Below are 22,961 nucleotides of genomic sequence, written 5' to 3'. Positions count from 1 at the left end.
GCGCGTGGCAATCTGAATCCTGCAGCCTCTGGGGAGACGTGGAGTATCTCCCTTGAGGACATATAGGGAGGACTTGGCCCAGTTGATAATCAGGCCAGAGTACCGCCCGAAAAGTCTGATCACATAACAGGCCACAATGAGGGACCTGCAGGGGGAAGTCAGATAGAGCAGGATATCATCAGCGTACAGGGAGACCCTGTCTTCGAAGCCAGGGGCCCATGTAATGCCTCGCAGGTCAGGATGCACACGCAGTAAAGCTGCAAGCGGTTCAAGGGCCAAGGCAAACAGAAGGGGCGACAGGGGGCAACCCTGTCTAGTACCCCGACGTAGGGGGAATGGCGCCGACAGGCGACCGTTGACCGTAACTTTAGCCATCGGGTCCGCGTACAGTAGCTTCACCCAGCTCACAAAGACAGGTCCAAACCAGAGTTTGGTCAGCACTGCCCAGAGGTATGGACATTCGAGCGAGTCGAAGGCCATAGTGGTGTCGAGGGACGCGAGGACAGCCGGCTCTTCGAGAGTGTGGGCCCTGGCCATTACACCATGGAGGCGTCGCAAATTGAGGGCGGTGTTTCGGTGGGGGATGAATCCCGACTGGTCGGGGTGCACGAGGTCGCTAATGACGCCAATCAATCGGTTGGCGAGCAGCTTGGCGAGGACCTTGGGCTCCACGTTAAGGAGAGAGATAGGACGGTACGATCGACAGACGTCCCGTGGCTTACCCTCCTTGTGGATGACCACGATGGTAGCCAGTCGTTGATCCAGGGGGAGACAGCCCCTCTCAAAGGACTCCAAGAACATTTTACGGAGGTGCGGGGAGACCGCGTCCGAGCGGATTTTATACAGTTCCACCGGTATGCCATTAGGCCCGGAGGCCTTTCCGGTCCGTAGGGAGCGGATCGCAAGGTCAATCTCGTCAGCGGTGATGTCTCTATCCAAGTCCGCTCTCTCATCCTCGGAAAGGCAGGGTAGGTCAATATCCGAAAGGAAGGCCGATGAGTCCGCCTCCGAAAAGTCCGAGGCAGACTCATAGACCCCCCGAAAGTAGCCAGCGAATGAGTCGACGATGGCACTAGGGTCCGTAAGGACCACACCGTCATCTCCGAGGAGTTCGGGCACCACACGGCTGGCCATCTCCCTTCTGTCTAACCAAGCCAGCAACTTCCCGGCCTTATCGCCCACATCGTAGATGCGGCCCCGCTGTTCCTTGGCTAGAGCGAGTGCGGCATTCGTGGCCAAGGCATGGTACTCCGCTTGTTTCAGCGAGAGGGTATGCAGGACAGAGGGGTCCGGCTCGGGCCCCAGCTGGGCCTCGAGTCGCAGGACCTCCTGCTCAACAACCAGCATGTCAGAATCCCTAGTCCGGCGGGCCTCAGCGATGAGCGCCTGGGCCTCGCCACTTGAAGGCCTCCCAGAGCGTAACGGCCGACCTCACCGAGCCCACGTTCTCGGAGAAATAAAGATCAATGGCTTTGGCCAGGAGGGAGCGGGTTTTTAAGTTACGAAAATACCACGGATTGACCGCTGCCGGTCGTTCCGACAGGACCACCCCAAAGTCAAAAGAGACCCATAACGGGGAGTGATCAGAAATGCCCCGCGCCAGAAAGCGGGCTTCGGAAACGGCCAGTGCGTCCGAAGCCAATGTGAGGACATAATCAATGCGAGAAAGACTCCCGTGTGCACCCGATAGAAAGGAAAATTGACGGAGCGTGGGATGCAGAAGTCGCCACCCGTCTACCAGACCCATGGACTCGAGAAAGGATGGCAGCCACATCTGCGGGCTACGTAGGTCGCGGGCGGTTGGCGATCAAGCAGACCAGAGCAAACTGAATTAAACTCATCCCCCACTATCAACCGGCCAGCCGGCATAGACAAGATGGCACCACCAAGGTCCTGAAAGGTACTAGATTGGAGCCCCGGGGGGACGTACACAGAAAACAACGTGAGGGAACGCCCTTCCCACCTACCAGCCACGGCAGCGTACCGCCCCCTGTCATCAATCAAGGTGATCTCTATCTCTAGGGGAAGGGACGCGCGCATGAGGATGCCCGCCCCCCGGGAGCCGGAAGAGAACCCCGAGTGCGCCACCATTTTATAACCCTTACGATTCAAAGCTTTACAAGCGTTGCCCACCAAGTGCGTCTCCTGAAGAAGGACAATATCTGGCATTTGCCGTTTAATCAATTGTATCACCACCCCTCTCTTAATTCGGTCACCCAACCCGTTAACATTCCAACTGAGAATTCTTAACATCCTACCCCCCATCCCCCCACTGCCCGTCCCACCCAATGCCCAAAGACACCCGCATCAAAAACAGTTCAGGAGCACCAATGTCCCAATGCCACACAAGAGAAAAAAAGGAAAAAACAACATACAAAATAACTGTCCCCAACAAACCCCCCACCCTGCACCCCTGCAGTAGACTAGAAAGCCCCCCCAACCAGCAGTGTGCCTGTCGCCCCATTAACTACTCTACGAAAGACCCAGAGGAGTAAGGAATCCCCGTGAAATCGTCCCGCCATCCTGGTGAAGTCCGGATAAAAGTGCACCTCCGCATTTTGGTAATGAAGTGGTCCATGCGATCTGGAAGCTTGGAGGATCGCGTCCCGGTCCCTGAAGTTGAGGAGGCGCGCCACAATCGGTCGCGGCGTCGCTCCCGTTTTCGGCGGGCCCCCCGGTACACGGTGGGCACGCTCCACTGAGAAAAAGTTACTCAGTCCAGAGGGCGCCAAATGAGTCTTAACCAAGTCCTCCACAAATAGGTCAGCTGCGTCATTCTCGGATCCCTCCGGTACCCCTACTATGCGGACGTTCTGCCGCCTGGCTCGCCCCTCAAAGTCCTCCAGCCGCCTTGAGAATAGATCAGCGGTTTTCCGCAGGTTGCGGACCTCAGTCTGTAGCTCGGAAACGTCCGAGGTTAGGCTGGCGGTCTTGATGTCGAGAGCCTTCACACGCTCGTTGGTCTTGCCCAAGTCGGCCCTTATGAGGGTGATATCAACAGCCATGGAGTCCACTTTATGAGTAAGGGTCTCGTGCTGCTGCTGCATGTCGGCCCGGAGGCTAGTGATGGCACCCATGATGTCCACGAGAGTGGGGTCCGATCCATCCGGCGGGCTCATCGATGGGGTCCTTTTAGAGACGGCCCCAGATGTAGGTGGCGACTTGAGATTCACATATCGCTCCATGCGACTATTCTGCGTTTGCGATTTGCCCCGACCACCTTTATTCGATGCCCTGTCCGGATCACCTCTGCCCGCCATGATGGGTACGTGAGAACAAAGGCGAGGTGGCAACAGGTCTGGGTCCACAGCCGAAAGGCAGACGGATCAAGGAGGCAAGACCAGGGTGTAGAAGGCTCAAGCAGGAGCGCAGTTACTTCACCAACGAGGGCAGCAGTCCGATCGTGCGAAGTGACGAAGTGACGAAGTCCGGAGGGACAATGGCACCGTCACGGAGCGAAGTTCAGCTCGACGTAACTTTGCTCAGGATCCACCGATTCGGAAGCCGATTGCAGTCCCCACCTCAGCAGGCCACCAGCATTACGATTCCACCAATGTGGACCAGGATTTCAGGCAGGATAGTTGCGGTGGGTCGGACGGTCCACGGAGCTCCGAGCTTACGCGGCCATCTTGGTCGCCCGCGAAGCTCCTCCCCCCTCTCCTAATTGATTTTGAGAACGCCTTTGACTCTGTTGATTGGCAATACATGGAGGATGTATTGATCGAAATGGGCCTGGGCCAACATTTCCGCAGCTTGGTTAAGGTCCTGTACTCTAGACCTCAAGCACGGGTGCTAATCAATGGGGGGCTGTTGGAGATGTTTCCCATCAGGAGAGGTACGAGGCAGGGCTGCCCCCTCTTGCCCCTCCTCTTCGCCCAAGTGATGGAGCCCTTGGCCTGCCTCATTCGGTCTGACAACAGAATTCAAGGATGGAGGTGGCAGAACTCAGATGAAGACAATATCGCCTTGTAGGCGGACGGCGCCCTGCTCTTCCTCGCGGAGCCGGCTCAATCTGGCCCCCAATGCCTCAAGGCGTTGCACTCTTTTGGGTAGTCCTCCGGCCTCCGACTGAATCCAAGCAAGTCCTTTCTGGTCCATCTGCATATATCAAGAGACTGTTTTGACTGGCAATCAACAATACCTATCAGGCGGCAATCGTTTAAATACCTGGGAATCTGGGTCGCATTTCTCACTGAACTCGCCAGGTAGCTCAACATCACCCCATTAGTTAAGAGGACCAGAGACGACCTCCGTGAGTGGCAAACCCTGCCGCTTAACCCCCTGGGGAGAGTCGCCCTCTTCAAAATGATGACCCTTCCCAGATTCCTCTACATGATCCAAAATACCCCATTCCACCTCCCACGGACCTGGTTCAAGGAACTGGGCAGTCTAGCCACTTAGTTCCTCTGGGATGGACGGAAACCACAAATGGCCTTATCCCAATGCCTGATTCGGCTCTTCGACAAGAGGCATGACCAATTTATATACCTGTACTATCTGGCAACCCGCCTACTCACTCTGCACGATTGGTTTAACAGGGGCTGGTCTGCCGCGGCTTACAGAATCAAACTGAATGACTTGGGCCTTCCCAGGATCCAGGCGATGATGTATGGAGGGCCTATATCCAGAACTCTACCTGTGGTGACACGAGCAGTTCTCCTGGCCCGGCGCGCTTCTCTGCGCCACACCCAGTGGATAAACAAACTAACCCAATGCACACCGCTCTGGCAGGGCGCCTGGTTCAGGGAGGTTAGTGAACTGGAGGGGTTTTGGGCTTGGGACCTGATTGGTATCTCTCAGTTGGGGGTGTGTGGGCCAGCGACCAGATGCGCACTTTCCACAGCCTGCGAACCCGCTACTCATTCACTCATCACATTTCTACAGATACTTGCAACTGCGTCACACCCTCCACACACATACACCAAACGGCACAACGCTGCCAGAATACAGGCCCCAGAGGCACAAACCATGATGGGAAACCTGGGGGGGGGGGGGGATGAGTCTCACGCATCTACTACTTGCTAACTAACAACAGTCCAACCACTCTGGGCCTGCTCTGGAGTCAATGGGAGGGCTGAAAGGGAACCCTTGAGGAAGAGGACTGGAGAGACACATTAGTGGCACCCAAAACCGTCACCACTACAACCAGGCTCCGCCTGGTCCAACTGTACTACTTGCATGCCGCATACTTAACCCGTCTTCATAGCGCTGGCTTGAGATCGACTCTGTCCTGTACTCGCTGCGACCAAGATCAGACAGACTTCTACCACATGGTGTGGACCTGCCCCCTCCTAATGCAATATTGGGAGACTTTAGAGAGGGAACTCACAGAGGTCCGGAGATGGGAGGTCCCACACAATCCACTGAACACACTCCTGGGGTCACAGATGGATTAGATGGGTCCAGGGCTGACAAGCTCTTCCTTAACACGGCCATGGTGGTGGCCAAAAGGGATATAGCTGCCAACTAGAAAAACCCTACCCCACCTAGTATAACAAAGTGGTGCAGTGGGGTGGACTGGTGTGTGGATCAGGAGAAACCGCTGTACGAAGCCAGAGGATGCCCGGCTAAACCTTGCAAGGTTTGGGGAAAATGGTTGGGTCAGATAGAATAAGCATGCTCTACTCCATTGACTCTGTATATTGTATGTGGCCTCATGGGATCATGGACTGCAAAGCATACTAAATTTCAGGGACATAATGAGGCTGCAGTCTATCATTGCTGTAATGTGCTGTGAGTTATTTTTTCACTGGTATTCTGTTGCCTGAGCCCTACAGAAAAGGATGCTGATTATTCTGTCACGGGTCGGGGGGGGGGCCTGGGGGGGGGGTCAGGTAGGTGACGCACAAAACCCAGTGTGAAAGTGTCCAAACCACTCGTCTATTCTAAATCCATAAGGACGTTGTCATCATCATTGCAGTGGGATGCATCTCCCCTGTCCTCTCGATTATCATTGAACAGGCCATGTTGGTTGTGATCAGAATTCAACCCAAAAAGGTTGTGGAGTGCTTGTGGGTGACTCCTAGGTAATGGCAAGCTCCTGTTGGAGTCAGAATGAGGTAGCATAGGGACTTGTGCGGAATGTTACTGAGGTCAAGGACGACGCATACATTTCAGAATCCGATAAAACAATCAGATCCCCCAGTGACATCGGTGGTGAGGGGTGGAAGTTGACGTAGCAGGATCCGGTGTGAATCTTGGTGCCGGAATTGAAGTTGGGTTAGGCTTTGGCACCAGAGTCAGGGTAGACCCTGCAGCAGGGTCAGGAGGCATAGATAGTTTTGAGCAAGGTCGGACTGGGACAAAACATAGGCCCAGGCATCAAAATAAAAGTAGCATCTGTCCCACTTGGCCATAATATCCGTCTACCACTGCTAAAAAGCGAGCCCACACACTGACCTGTCTGGCCAGCCCGTCTGGCCCATCCTGATTGCCTGATAAGCCAGTCTGAAACTGGTATTGAGGACAGAACCGCTGATGGTAATCCAACTGGAGGCTTCCTCAGTTCCATGGGGCCCGAAGGCATGCCAAAGGGTGCTAGAAGGGTACTGAATATTCACAAAATGGCTTCTTTGGAAATCTCCATCTGCTATCACTCCACAGATGAACCAGGGAATTCAGGGTGCATTGGGTTGAATTGGGGAACTGCTTGCGCGGTAAGGGACTGAGAGGCATTTGACGTCGGCGCATCTCCTCTGGTAGAGAGGGGTGGGATGGGGAGAAGTCCTGCTTTGTTTCCTTGCTTTTCTTTTTCTTCAACTTAACTAAAGATTTTGAATGCAAGGAAGCCCTTTCACAGGAATTGCCTCACATGGGTCCGCCCCCTTGACTTCGACTAGGAGTGGGGAACACATGCCTTTTGTCGGTGCTGTAGAGTTTGGCTTCACAATCCCAGATCGCCCTGTGGTCCATCTGGGCACAGTCCTCGCAAGACTTGGAGTTCTGCAACAATCCTAAACACCTAAGACGTACCTTGGAGGATCAGTCACAGACTTTTCTTTGGGACAGTCCCTATAAGACTTTAGCACTTCTTTTTAGGTAGAGACATGTTCCTTGCACACAAGAATTTTAAGCAAAAAAGCTTGTCAAAGACGAGGAAAAAAGTTTGGGAGTGAATTCAGGATCTGTGTCCGAAGATACAGAAAGAAACAAATCGAGGTCAGCACAGAGATGTGGCACTTATATGTTGCTCCAATGACAAATTTGGGGGAGAACAAAACCGATGTTGAGCAGTACAATGCCACTTGTCAGTGTACCAGGGCAATACTCTGTAAAATCTCCAGTTCCAGTCAGAGGCTTTAGGGTACACAGAAGGTGAGGAATGAACAGTTAGATGCGTTCATCAGAAAGTGATTGTTCTGTAGGGAGATTGTGAGTTTTTGTTGAGCTATTTGTTATGCTTTAACATTTGTCCAGGAGAGGATCATGCCACACCGAGATAATGTATTTGTCTTAGATTAAGTATGGATACACATAGGGCCTCATTACGATGTGACTCTGAAAGCCTCTGACCACATGTCGGAGGCTGTCCGAGTCACATCATAGGTTTCACTACTGACCACCGCATTACAACGCAGGTAGTTGAAAGTGAAACAGGCTGGTCATTATGGCTGGATACCGACAGCCTCAAGGAACCCTTTGGCCAGTCGGAGGCCCCACTGTAATCCCTATGGACAGCGGGATTACGATCTCGGTTTTCGATAGGCTTTCCATGCTGGTCTTCCCAACATAGAAAACGAATTTGGGGGCCCTCAGCAGGGACCCTTTCTCCCTGCGGCCTCCAGTTAGGGGATGTGGGGGCACCTATGGTGCCCCCCTGTTAATCCCTGCACCCTGGGCAGGGATTAACAGAAACTCCCATTTCTCTATGGGGGCTTGTTGTACAGCCGGTTTACGCCGCAGCACAAGCTTCCATAGAGAAATGGGAGTATGCGACTGCACCATGTGTGATCGCATTGTAATAGCGGTGTTGGGACTGCCAACTGGAGGTCGTCGGTCCCAAAACTGCAACCGTCCCAAAACTGCAACGGTGTCGGGTGGACATAAGTCCGCCCCACATCGTAATAAAGGCCCTTAGACTGAAGTGTGTGGTGAATGATGCTATAACATATGTATGAGTTTTGGGCAGACAGTATCTATACAGTACTCATCAATGGATGTTTCCACCTAAGGTGCTACCATAGTCCAAGAAAGAAGTTCTCATCATCAAGAAACAGTTTGATGGAAATGTTAGCAAAAACAGAATGCAATAACATCCTGCATAATAAAGTTAAATACAAATGAGTGCAAACAGAAGAGGAGGATGAGTTACACAGAGATGCAAGTCCAGCCCAGTTTAGATGAGATTAAGCAAATCCCAATCTGGAACTGTCAGAACACGACAGAGAATGCTAGTAGTTATGAAACATCAATGGAAGTGTAGACAAAAACTAAATAGCATCAAGAACAAACAGATGGCAAGAACCAATTGAGAGCTGAGAGCGCAAGACAATTAGGATGGTGACACCCTGTGATTCTTTTTAGGGATAGCGGCTGCAGGGAGCAATCTGTATGTGCATCTACAGACGCCAAAGGAAGAGAGCCTCCAAAGCAAAACATGAGCAAGTAAAAGGAGGTATGCTTGATGTGTGGTACAAGATCCTATAGACCACCCGAACGAAGGACACAAGAATGTGGGTTGCTTGCCCATTTGGTTTCAGATACATGCCTAATTATAGGAACAAAAACAGACAACTGAAGATAATGAAGAGACATTTTGCAGAAGTGGGAGCCTAAACAAAAATACTACACTTGGCCTAATTAAAAATTGACCAGTAAGGAATAAAATGATAGATTAGCATGTCTTTTGAGTAGTTACTGATGGATGAGATAAAATTCAAGCATTTCTTCCTATTTTTTTCTACTTTGTGAGCAGCTCCCTTGGAATGGATATCCTCACATGTGGGTCTCGCAGTTCACAGTGCCACAAGGCTTCAGCAGCACTTTATCAATGAAGCCAAACAAGGATCAAACATGTTTGAAGTTGCATATGTTCCTCTACACAGATGCTGTGGCCTGCATTTTGAGCTGGGCTGTTCCTATTTGAGGGAGAGTAAAGCCTGATTTGCATACAGTTGAAACCTATGTGGTTGGACAGTAAGCAAAAATCAATGAACTGACCTGCAGGGTATGGCAATTTCAAGTGGCTCAGATCGATTAAAGCATGCCATCCATCGCTGATAGAGTGGATGGCACAGCAAGTAAAGAGGAAAGATGCTGCAAAATTCTCACAAAATAATGTAAAAATATTGTGAGGTTAAAAATATTGTAGGTCAGAATATCGCAGGTCAAATTATCGCTTCAAAAAAAATACGTTTTAATATTATCATTAAAGTATTGTTGTGTGTAAGTGAATTTTGTGTGTTTTGTTTAAGTATGTTGTATTTGCTTTAAAAACATTTTTAATAACTAATTAAGAGGAGGATGCTGGTTTGATAGAGAAATATGTGTGGGGAGTAATTTAAAAGTTTTAATTATTTATGTTTGGTATATTTATTAAAAGATTTTTTTTAGATTCATAAACAATCAAAATTATTTTTTTTAATGAAATTATATCTTTACATTTTCACTTTTATGTTTTTCTTTATATCAAATTCAAATGTTTTTATGTAATTATTTTCAAAAAATAAATGTTGTTATATTTAGTTGAAATTTCTAATAATGTTCTCGGTAAATAATTTGATGAAACATTTTTTGTTCCCTTATTATATATAGCTACATTTGCCCTTTTTTAAAAACAAATATTTGAGATAATTGAATTTAATTAATTGTAATATATGTATTCATTTTATACTAAAAAGAGGTTTTTTTTTGTTTTCATTCTTAAAAAAATTAGTTATTTTGAAAGTTATATTATTTTTCTCTGTAGTACTCCCAATTTTTTTTTTTACTGTTCGTTTTATTATTTGGGATAATTACAATAGAGTTCTGTAATGCATTCTTTTTAGCATTATGTCCTTTATAAATGTGTGGCAGTAGTTAATTTTGAAATTTAAAAACAGCTTTTTTCTTATTGTCATTTTGTTTGCAGTAGGAATAGTGCATTTGACCTCCCCCCTGCTAAAGTTTAACATTTCCCCTACTGTGGGTATGTTTGGATTGGGAATAGCACATTTAGGCCCCCCACAACAAAGTCTAACACTTTCCCCACTGTGGTTAAGTTTGTAATTAGAATAGTAAATCAGAAGCCTTCAAGTCCAACACTTTCCCCAATGGGGTTGAGTTGGAATAGTAAATCTGAGCCTCTCAAAGTCCAACACTTTTCCCATTGTAGTTAAGTGTGGAATAGGAATAGTAAACTTGAACAGCCAAAGGCCAACGTTTTCCACCATTGTGGTTAGGTTTGAAGTAGGAATGGTAAATTTGATAATCCCAAAATAGTTACGTATGGAGTTGGAATAGGAAATTTGAAATTCTCAAATGTCAACACTTTCTTAAAGTTTTTATATTTAGAGTGGGAATATAACATTTGAAATGCCCAAAGTTCAATACTTTGCCTGAAGTAGTTAAGTTTGGAGGGTGTACAGTAAATCTGAACCGCTCAAAGTCCAACACTTTCTCCAATGTGGCTAATTTTGGAGTTGCACTAGCAAACTATAATTTCCCCAAATTATAGCACTTTCTTCACTGTGAATATTTTTTTTTGTGAATACTTAATGTGATATAAATACATTGTTAGCATTTGTTTGCATATTTTTATTTTGTACATTAAAAAATATATACTCATTACTTTACAGATTTGCCTGCTTTTTTAATGTAGTTATTACACTTTATTTGTAGATGCATTTTCTAAACATCTTACTAAATGGCTCTTTTTACAGTGCATTATCTTTCAATAATTTTAACAGTTTTTTGTTTTAGTTTCATTTCAAAGAAAAAAAACATTGTTTTAATTCAGAAGACGTGTAATGCACATATGCTATTAGAGTAGTGTAAATAGACTGATTTGTAATTCTATAATATGTCTTGCATGGATTTCAATATTTTAACGAAGATGTAATTATTTACATTACTTGCATTATGTTATATTAGTTATCAGAATTTTTAACATATTTATACATAAAACATTTTTGTATATTTTTTAAACAGAAATGGTTTAACATTTTTAACATGTTTCTTACTTTTAAACATTCATAAATAAAACAGTGTTTTACATTATTTTTCAATGGAATGGAAATATTTTCTTATTTGTTTCCCGTTTCTTAGATTCTGTAGTCTTTCTTCACCCTGTTCGTGAAGTTTTCAGTTGCTGTTTTCTATTGTTGTTCTCTGGTTCAGGTAAGACTATTTTAAACTTATTTCCAAAGGGCGTAGTGGAGAGGTGTTTAGACTTAGGGCCTGATTAGGATGGCAGGCGGACATGCCCTATCGGATTATAGGACCGTCCGACATGCTGTTGGCGGTCCCGTCAACCTCAGTACAATGCAACTGCCTCCAAAGCGGTCACACTGCCTATCTCCTGTAAGCCGCGGGTGCTGCGTGCTGCAGCACACTCCACAGTACAAGAAATAGACAGGGACCATATCCCTGCACTACATGACAGGCACCATGCCTATGGTGCCCCCCCAGCCCCCACAATCAAGGGCCAAGGAGAAAGGGGGGTCCGCTAAGTGCCTCAATGTCCCTTTCTGCCAGCCTTTCCATGGTGGGTGAACCGCCATGGAACGGCTGGCGGGGAGGGACATCGTAATCCCGAAAGTGGTGCCTGGTAGGTACCGCCACCATTGTGGGGATTGCAAGGCCATCCGCCGCACGGGGGGCTCAAGTAGCCCATCAGATGCGCGACGGTCGGTGTTTCCGCTCACCACCAAACCGCCCGCCATTGTAATATGCTGGGCTGGAATCCTGTCTCCGATGGCGGTGAAACCGGCACTGACGAGCTGTCAGTGGCGGTCTTGCCGTCATCATAATCGGCACCTTAGTTAGGGCAGTCTTCGTTATTTGGTGTCCCTTTAGTACATTTTGTTTAGTGAAGTTCACTGTACTGTGGTAGGCAGTACTGCAAAATGCATTGTTTAATTATATTTGATATGTGTATTCTATGGGTTTAACACTGATATTAATGCTTGTTTTTTACTGTGCTTTGGTTTGTACTATATTTGTGTTTTTTAGTGGGTTTATATGTTTTTTTCCTTTACAAATTTTTATTTTCAGACATCAGACTTTATTTCCTGTAGGCATATTATTTACATTTTCAAGGAATTTATTTTTTTATTTTCGACAAAACATCATGTTTTACTTCTGCCCTGACCTTTCTGGTTTTCTTGGTGAGTTTATTTCTTTTGTCCACTTGTTTTGGTTTTAGATGGTTTCCTTGGAGTACTGGACTTGTATTGGATGCTCTTTTTTTGGTTTATCTTTGGATTTGTTTTGACTCCTTTTTTATCCATTGGGATTGTATTTTTACGATCATCATTTCTCTGACCAGGACTTCAGCTACAACATCATAAGTGTTATCTTTATTTATGTGATTGAGTGGGCAATGTTTTATTTATATGGGTGAGCATTATTTTAACTATATAAACAAGCAAACACTTTTCTGTCATCTATAAAATAGTCCAACACAAGAAAAAATCATATATGTATATATATATTCTCCCAAATCAAACATATTTTTCCAAATTAGTGTGCTGTAATTTTATGCCTTTTAAGGTTTCAGGGCAGAAGGTCACAATGATTGAGGTTTCCCCTGGAGTAGTAGTTTACCACATCTACAGAGTGTTTTTGTCCTAGGTTAACTGTTAGAAAACTACAAGTAAGAAAATGTCAATTTTCTTAGATATTTGTTTATCATTTTGCACCTCCTCTGTCACTGCACTCCTCTTTGCTTTTGTTTGATACAACCTTTATCTTAGCCCACCCCTTAATATTGTTCCACACTTCCTTGTTATCTCAGCACATTTCATTCCTCTGCTTGCACTTCTCCTTTCCCTCTCTTCCACCTCGTTCCTGCCACAGTAGTCTTCATACTTCTTTTTCCTAATCGCTGTTCACTAAATTTTTATCTTGAGAACCTCCTCATTTTAGATCTTGCCTAGGCATTGCTTGCGCTGTCTCTTCCAGACATGCTGTATTCAAGTATGGACTTGAAGCTCCACCCATTTTTCGCACATCTTTTCAATTGGCTCCTCTTACTGTACTGTAAATGGTAGATTTTGATTAATGAATAGGCATAGTACATGAGGTCAGCCCCTGTAACATGTATTGTTACTCTGTATGATTTATTTACAGTCCATGAGTACTATTTTATTAATATATATATATATATATATATATATATATATATATATATATATATATATATATATATATATATATATAACACAAGTAAAAATCATATATATATGCTTTTTTACTTGTGTTATACTATTTTAAATTTGATAGAAAAGAGTTTGTTTATTTAGTTAAAATAATGTTGTCTATTTTGCTTTGCATGGTTAAATAGTTTATAAATATGTATTATAGTAAAGTTTAATTATCAATAAGAATTTTTGACTTTTCAAATATTTGTATTCAGGTTGGTATTTTGACTTTCCTTTAATGATTTTTATAAATAAAAAAAAAAGAATAAAGTATGAGTGTTTGTGTTTTAGCAAAGTTAAATGGCATTGTTCTTTCATGTTTCTTTGTTTTCTAAGAGGGGCTAATGCGATTGAATCTAGACATGGTAGGCCTGGGTCGTTCATAAAGTGTCTTACTTTGAATGCTACGAGTTCATGCATTTGTATATTGTGTTTGGAGAGTTTGGTTTAGACTGGGTTAGGAATTGTTCAGTTCTTAGGTCAGGGTAGCTTTGTTCCTTTTTTAAGTATTTGTTTGAATTGATTGAATGTAGGGTGGATTCCTTCAAGTATTCCTTGGAAGGAATTATGCCACCATTTAACTGCGCTATTTGTCTTTGCTACTTTAGTCATGGTGCTAAAAAAGACATTCCATCACTGAATGTGATACTTGAGTTGGCATCTGTGGCCTGATTGGTGCATGCAACCAATCCAAGTATCCTCAAAATAATCCATTAGTGGAGCAAGTTTTGTTTCACATTGTTGGTAATAGGAGGATTTAATAAGCATATCATAATGTTGAGTGACTTTTGTTCTAGGACATATGCTAAAGCTATTAGCATTTTAACTTTGTGCTAATTCTAGGTTAGTTGCATAATGGATTCTCAGGGTGGATATTTCTAGGTGCCTCCTTATGCTCTGCTTAAAGTGATAGTAGCACTCCTGAATTGTGCAGCGTCTGGGTACATTTTAAGGATGGTCATAATCACTGGCTGTTCAAAACCTATGATGATTTGTGTAGGTTGTAGTTGTTAGTTTGTTGTTTTATATGTGTTAGCATTTCATTGTATGTTGTACTTTCTTTGTTGAGTAACAGGGTATATAATAATAAAATCAATCAATCAAATCACGTTAAGAAATATCCTACACATTGTCGCTTTTAACTTGAAATGGGCCAGTGAAATGGTACTTATAGCAAAGAAAATTTTCTGGTTCATCATGCTGGAGCCCGTCATTCTTTTGCATTGTTTTCACAATTTTTTTTTTAACTCTATTAGAAATAATTTTACAGAACGTCAAATCAGAGCAGGAAAGATTTCAATCCAGTAAAGAGCCATGCTTCTGAACAAATAAACAACCAACACTAGGAAGCTTAAACGCACAAATGATACTTCCACAAAATGGTACTTAATGCCAGAATGAACAATAAAACAATGACAGCATGGCTGGAAATGGAGACACAGTTTACACACAAACTGTAAAAGTAAAAATGTTATCTATGGGATTCTGTGCGCATGTAATAGATTGTACATAGGTAAAACATGTCAGCAAGTAAATGTCAGGATAACACAACATCGTTCACGATTAAAGAAAAAAGTACAAAATGCCCCAATGGTGGAGCATTTTTCGGCTGCTAACCACAAAGAAACAGACTTCACATGGACAGTCCTAGCTGGAATGGACCCACAGCACAGATCGCCTAATGTCGAGAAGGCGCTGTTGCAAAGAGGCCTATCTGATACTTCGTTTTGACACCATTAATACTGGCCTCAATTCAATTAGTGAAATTACCAGGCTTTAAAACTGGCTCATAGCCAGTTAGACCTCAGACAATGCATCATTATGGGATATCAAGATATCCCAACTATGATTGGTCAAAAAACAGCGAGCCTCTTAGAGAGGCCGATGGAACTGAATCCCATTCACTCCATGTGATGGAATGAGGAAGTGGAACAGGCTGCCAAACTAGAAGGTACGTGCAGACTGCATAATGGAATGTCAATGAACGGTAACGCTTTATTAAACAGCGCCCGTGTCTTTGTAGCAGGGAATCAGGCTGCGAGTCATCCATAAACTAGACAACTCCCGCGTCCTTTTTCATAATCTGACTTTGTAAGCGCCGCCGCGCTGATACTTTAAGCAACCAGTGCGCGTGTCTTTTAAGACACAAGGACTGAAGCCGATGTAAGCGTTCGGCTTCGAATAAGCCACAAGCGACGCCGTGCCACTCGCAAGCTCACTGAACGACTGCGTTTTAAATAACTAGCGCCCGTTTTTCTTCAGATAGAATCACGGAATTTGATGGAAGCTTGAAAGGGGAACCGGCCCACTCCGGGATCTTCCGGAGACTAAGGCGTTTTGGAAGCTACTGCGAACTGCCCACCTCCACAACTTTGAACGGCTGAAAAGATTTCCAGTAAGTGACTGTGTGTCCAAGCACATAACACTCTTGGGCTAAGTCAAATCCATTACCCACAAGCAAGTAATACGTTCATTTTACTTGCAGTGATTGTATGTGAAACACGAGTGGCACAGCATTAAAAACCTACAATTCAAAACAGAAAACCGCAGCGAACACCTGGTTCCCTCCTTGCCTTACATCCAGGTATGAGAAAATTGGTCTTTTTTACCTTCACTTCAATTTGCAAAACAATTTCGGACAACCAGCACCTGACATAAAATCCCGTGTTTTTGTAGAAAGAGCACAGATTCAACAAATCCATCTAAACGTTTTGGATGAACTGAACTTACCTCAAGTCCCCAGAGGTATGTTTCATTTTAAAAGCTGTACATATGAGAAGGACGGCGCAGGTTGAGGGGAGCAATTTATAATGAGTGTCCGCAATCTGTTTGTGTTTTTACTATTAGGTTTAAGGAACAGGGGAAAGAATTAATTTGGCCCTGAGGAGAGTTTGCGAAGAAATCTCCCAAACTTGAAACGCGTAGGCGAACAGGATCAAGTCATAAGTTTTGAAATACAGATAAAATACTTAGGAATTCAAAGTCTAAAAACATTTCTACCGAGAAGTTATTTGTTTTCACGCAGACTCAGTGGAAGGCTGCGTTGTGGTCAAATATTGCTTTTGTGATTAAATGTATGTTTGCTTAAATGCTTATATTGATGTTACTGAAAAATACTTTGACATCTTTCCCTTCTTTTTGAAATGTTATCATTTTTTTGTAAATTATTTATACTAGTTATATGTCTCCATATTGTTTATGTATTTTGATTCATGTTTTGTGTTGTAAAGATTAGGCATCACGACTTTTTTGGTCAGTACGTAAATAGCAGTGGTATTTCTCTTGACATAAATAATATCCACCAAAAGTTGCTTTTTTCACAAAATTGATGAATAAAACGGCGTAAATAATCGCCTTGATAAACATATTAAGTTTTGTTTATCCTTTCATCCAAAATTGAATGGTGTGAAATACAATGAAGTGTGGGTTCCTTCCTCTTTTTTTATAAAGTATTTGGGCCCTTACCCCACTTCTGTCCACAAGGGCCAAACTCTTTTTTGAAAGACAGCATGGCTGGGACAGCATTCACAGAAATCTTAGGCAGAGACGTATTAAAGAAAGGGCAAAGTGGGCAATTGCCCAGGGTCTGCACCTTCAAAGGTGCCCTTGGGAAGTTAACGTTCTCCCTCACTACTGTCTGTTTCTTGATCGCAACCTTTAACGTAAAAGTCAATATTATTTGTCATCATGGGGCTTGAATAAGTAGAAAATGGGAAATAAAATGCACAGTTGTTCCAGACAAGAGACTGAAAATCTGTATTGCCCGGCCTCTAAAATAACACTGATGGAAGGACAAACATACTGGGCAAATGACACAGATTAACCCACGAGTTATATTTATCTTTGATACTAGTTTGTTGGGAGTGAAAAACTCTTTTTTTCCCCTAATTTGGAGACTTGTCATTTCGTGTATGATAACCTAGTATGTTTCTGAAAATGTATTGTCATGAAGAAGCTAATTTCGGTTTGAGATACATTGCATTTCTTAACCAACCCAAAAAAGCATATTAAAACTTGTGCATGAAATCATTAATTATGAATTCTTAACTCACATGCACCCTCTCATTCCACTCATTCACAAATATGCCCACTCATCCATTGATACATGTGATTGGGTCTAACCTGCTCCAGCTCCTCTCGTAGCTTCCTGATCTCTTCAAGTTTCTCTTCTCTCAATGCTGAACGGAGCTCTTCTAAGGCCTCCTGCTTCTCCCTCTGGAAAGAGCGGCCGATGAGCTCCTGCTCTTGGATTCTCTGAAATGAGTCATGTGGGGCCTTACTTAATTTCCTACAACCAACACGATTCTTCATGCAATAAAAAAAACAAGCATTTACAATGCAAAAGGTCTCGCATTTGTAAAAGTTGAAGCTATTGGCGGCATAAATTATGTTTTTATTAATATTTTTGGGGTTTGCAGTGGAGTGATTATTTAATGAAAAAAAGTGCATGTGAGACTATGTTGTTAAAATTAGTTGGGGTTTGGGGTTTGTGGGTGGAGGAAACGAAGAGAGGAAGAAGGCGGACAGCTAGTTGGGGCCAGGGGTAGAGTCGTTAGATAGAACAGAACTTTCCCAGGGAGGAGATGGGCTGGACCACGAGGGATTGGGTGAGGTCTGCCAGCAGTTGTGAGTACACTTTCACCCATGCTGGCTGGCGCGAGAAAGTGAAAAAAGTAATTTGGGCGAACCGTGCCGGAGAAAATAAATGCACGGCCGCCATTATTAAAGACGAAGGTGGCTGACAGAGGACACAACTGCGGCATGCTGCGCTGCTTGCCAAAAGCATACAATATTGAGAAAAAAAAGAGTTTGGTGAGCAGTGCCAAAGAAAAGAATGGTGCAGCACCAATAGATTAGAATCTCTGCTGCAGGAACACTCCGGTTCAGGTGACTAACGGAGTCCAACATTAAGGCTCCTGGACGAAAAGAGACAAAGGGTCCCAAACATCACACATTTCAAGGGCTGAATCATCATGTAGGACCCAATGACCTGACCTGACCTGAACTGGACATGGAACAAGAAATAAGCTAGATGTACTGAAAAAGGCGGTGACCACATATCTAGGAAAACGTGTCCATAAAACCACCTGCCCTGAGGAAGACCATCTTCGAAGGTTGAAATGCGTCTACGCAAACACAAATGGGGCCAAGAGCGACCATAAATTGACGCACTGTGTACACAATAGTTGCGCACTCTGAGAGATGGAATTTGGGATCCCATCACATCCCGGGATAGACTTGTGCTCTGACCCCAACCACAATAGGGCCCAGCAGTAGTGTTCAACACTACACATAGAAAGGACGCAAGTGGCAGAGGTTCCAATGATAACACGTTTCAGGACACTAGACAAGCAACTGGATATGTTCTGTTGTATACCCATAAATTCATTCATGAACTGCATTTTAGACGTAGTAATATCTATGTTGTACAGTAACTGTTTTTTTTTTATTAATCCTTTACATGTATCCAAGAAATGTAGTCATGTCAGTTGTGTATCCTATTAGTTTTTTCTCTTGTCATTATGTCTATAAATGTATAGTATCTTTTCTTTAAAATATTTCCTTTTTTCAAAAAAAAGAGCAAAAAGAAAGAATTGCTATGATTCATGAAAGGTTTCAGTGATTCATTTCAGAATAATGAAGCAAAAGTTACGCATACAGGCGTGATACTCAGGAGTGTACAACCTGGATGAAAGACTAAAATAACAGCAGGTCAAATTAAAGACAGTAAAGGGAACAATGTTTTGGTTTCTTCCACCTCAAGTAGAATTTGATTAATGGTCTGGGAGGCAACATTCCAATTTTGATTTTTAAAGTTGAAGGCGGCTGACAGGGGACACAACAGCGGCATGCCGCGCTGCTTACCAGAAGCATACCATTTTTAAAAACTAGAGTTAACCGAGCCCTGTCGAATAAGCGGAGCTTCAAGTCCATACCTGAATACAGCATGTCTGGAAGAGACAGTGCAAGCACTGCCTAGGCAAGATCTAAAATGAGGAGGTTCTCGAGATAAGAAATGTGGTGAACAGCGATTAGGAAAAAGAAGTATGCGGACTACTGTGGCAGGAAAGAGGTGGAAGAGAGGGAAAGGAGAGGTGCAAGCAGAGGAATGAAATGTGCTGAGATAACAAGGAAGTGTGGAACAATATAAAGGGGTGGGCTAAGATAAAGGTTGTATCAAACAAAAGCAAAGAGGTGTGCAGTGACAGAGGAGGTGCAAAATGATAGAAAACCACAAGTAAGAAAATGCAAATTGTATTAGATATTCCTTTAAGAGTTAACCAAGGACAAAAACACTCTTTAGACGTGGTACACTACTACTCCAGGGGAAACCTCAATCATTTTGGCCTTCTGCCCTGAACCCTTAAAAAGTATAACATTACAGCACACTCATTTGGAAGAATGTGTTTGATTTGGGAGAATATGTTCTACTTCAGGGTTCTGTAATGCAGTTACCTTCTTCTCATCCCTAAAATATGTAAATGGTTTCTGTTTTTTCAGGGACAGATACGCTGACTTATTGATATTGGTTTGCAATCTTCCACACTCCCTTCTCATCAAGCAAATGTTCAACGTAAACATTTTTATTCAACCTATTCCATCCAAACCTTTCGCTGACACACTGCATTCCAAAAAGGTAAAGGGGTTTTCGAGCTCAGGCACTTATACTGTGAATGCCTTTCATGGTTGTGGTTTGAAAATACATTTTTGCTTCTTTCCACATAATATTTGAAAGGGCTCTGTTGGGATTCCCACCCTGAAACACCCCTTGGACAGTCTTGTTTTCACTCCTTGTTTCATGTGATTAGGGTCTCAACGAAACAATCAATCTTTTTGGCCAACTATCTTGGATCATCAAACATAAATTCTTCATTATGTCCATGCAAATCAGATGTTGATGAATTACTAAGTACCAACATGACTCAAAAAATCTTTCAAGGTTGTGATTATTTTCCCTTTTCTCCACCCATTCAGATTTTGGCTTAGGACTGAAATTATTTTCCCAGCTCCGCTCAAATGTTTTGAAAACCAACCCAAAGCTTTCATAGATCGCCCACACATAACACATCAACACCTATGCTATTTATTCTGGGTACTTGGCATTTCTGGTATTATCCTACTGCTCTATATAGATGGTGTAAACCTGCTCAAAGGTATGAACTCAACTTGAAAACATACTACTCAGCAACACGCTTGAATATTTGATTTTAGCGATATGTCAATGTGATTCTGGGACATATTGTGAACTTCACTAAGCATTAAATATTGATGCCTGGGATTAAGATAGATGCAGCTGATGCAAGCCAATCTGGCTGCTTACATCAAAGATTCACATGATTCTCACCTCTGCTCAAGTTCTCCATGATTGCCTAGCAGAACCCGCTGGAGTGTTTAAGTATGTGATGAGGGGTATTTATGAGGACCCTGAATTAGTTTTGCATCATCTGTACTTTTCAAGGGAGTTTCCTGAAACATTGGCCTATCTGCTGTGCTAGAACCTTCCTCTACTTTCTGTGGTTAATCAGTCTGTGAATCAGTACTTGAATATTTCAAGATACTCCCTTAATTGACTGTCCTCCACTCACAATCAGTGTTGTGGTACTATTCCATTACTTATATAGTGGCCAAGAGACTTTGCCAGCACTACCAATAGGTTGGCAATTATAATTGTATAGATTGCTGCGAAATATCCAACGAATATCCACATATCTGTATAATAGATCGAAGCATTACACTAATTCTTTTCCATCTTCCCACCACAACCTGCAGTGAAAATATCAACCACCCCCGCCATCCGTTAAATTAACTGTAGCGTGAGACACCAGGGTCCTACTCGAATGGCTTTCTTTTGTGCCTTAACATCTCTCTCATGAAGAACTAAGTCACCTTTTTCCTGTTTCATTCCTAAGCCAAATCCTTTTGACTTTGCTGATACATATTGTTATGAAATAAAAGTGCCCAACTGTTCTATCAAAATAACACTGATAATAGATTCACAAATGGCATCTCAATTACACCAGGACTAATACCACCTTCCTTAAAAAATGAAGTACTGTCACCGATATACAGTACTTATGTAAGTACAACTCCCAAACTTCCCTCCTTGCTCCTGCATGTGTTCGGATGTGGGTCTCATAGTTTGTAGTGTGCACATTAAATTGCATCCTTAGATTTGTTTTACGCTGTGGCCCTCTCTGGTCTCAGCTCATGGGGATGGCTTAGCACCCTTGCCCATTTCTGGTGTGGGTTTATTTCTTCTTGTATGATGAGCAACACAGCATCAATGTTTAAGCAGTCTGCCACACTGTAGTTTGCTGTACTGCCATCCGTGATATAGCCACACATCAGGTAAGGGGCAGGTCACTTCACCTATTCCTTATCTGTACGCAAGCATCAAAGAGGGGCTAGTGAAAGCATGCACCATTGCCACTGAAATGGTTCCCTTTTGGATTTGAAATGATATTTTTTCCTTGAAAGGAAAACACAGGCATGCTGCCACTAAACATCGACTGTTTAGCAAAATGATTGCTTTTTCCAGGAGAGCAGTCATAGAAGTAGATTAGCAGAAATTAAGTTTGCTCATACTCTGGTGCAGTCAAAGCTGATGCTTGTCAGAGAATAGCCAATCGTCAAAACCCCAAATGATTTATGCTCCAGTTTTTCCACTAGAGTTCATACTATATAAAGTGAACTACTGCATCCATACTTTCAACAATGGCAAGGCTGACTATTTATTCTGATGGTGTTGGACATATTACATACTTCTCAAAGTGCAGCTGAAAGTTGCAGCCACATTATTTTGCCAAAATCTATCTTTATCAGCCATTGTAATTCCGGCATATTTCTATACGTTTTAATCGTGAAACCACTAGTATTCATATTCCACTCAGACCACAGCAGACATGACAGACATGGGACAGCCAAACTGAATTGACAGCTGTAGCAGACATTCAAACAATTTTAAATATCTATCTTTGAGAATTATCACCTTGAAATTAATTACATAATTATACCCTCACTGTTAGAAGTCATTGGCTTGAGGGGACTCCTGAGTTTCTATCATATGAGGGCATTTCTTTCTCTTTCTTCATTCCATAGATGCTTGCAGATCTGTGAGGATATGAGCTTTGTAAAAAATGAACAAATTACTTACCTTCAGTAACGCATTATCTGGTAGAGACAATATCTAGCTGCTGATTCCTTACCTTTGAATTTTCCAGGCGTCAGACTGGATCCGAAAACGTTTGCATGAGCAATACCCCTGTGCGCCATCAGGTGGCTCAGTTCAGCTCCGCGTGCCGTTGTCGGCGCCAGATGTGACGCCAGGGTCACAAATATAGGCACCGCCCAGGAGTATGGGCAACAGTTACTTTTCACGCTTTCCACGCCAGAAGCGCAAAGCCATGAAGTGAACTGAATAGGGTGTGTCCAAACTGGGACCCTGAAAAGGGAGCAACCCTAGTCCTATAAATGTGTCTGCAGAGTGAAGCGGAATGGGTGGGTCTGTAAGTAATCTGCAGCTAGATATTGTCTCTAGCAGATAATGCGTTACCGAAGGTATTTAACATGGTCATCTGAAAGAGACGTCTAGCTGCAGATTCCTTACATTTGAATAGATAC

The 22,961-nt window shown here is 43.6% G+C and overlaps 1 protein-coding gene across 1 annotated transcript in view; it reads right to left on the bottom strand.

Moving 5' to 3' along the window:
- Positions 1-22,961, bottom strand: part of LOC147679750 (uncharacterized) — a 427,474-nt gene that overhangs the window by 118,664 nt on the left and 285,849 nt on the right. The window contains exon 20 of the mRNA XM_086942472.1: positions 17,463-17,594. Coding sequence (XP_086798598.1) covers positions 17,463-17,594 — 132 coding nt within the window. The remainder of the gene's footprint in view (positions 1-17,462; positions 17,595-22,961) is intronic.

Source organism: Lissotriton vulgaris, chromosome 11 (assembly GCF_964263255.1).
Source record: "Lissotriton vulgaris chromosome 11, aLisVul1.2, whole genome shotgun sequence".
Classification (NCBI taxonomy): domain Eukaryota; kingdom Metazoa; phylum Chordata; class Amphibia; order Caudata; family Salamandridae; genus Lissotriton; species Lissotriton vulgaris.
This window is presented reverse-complemented; position numbering and strand designations above follow the sequence as displayed.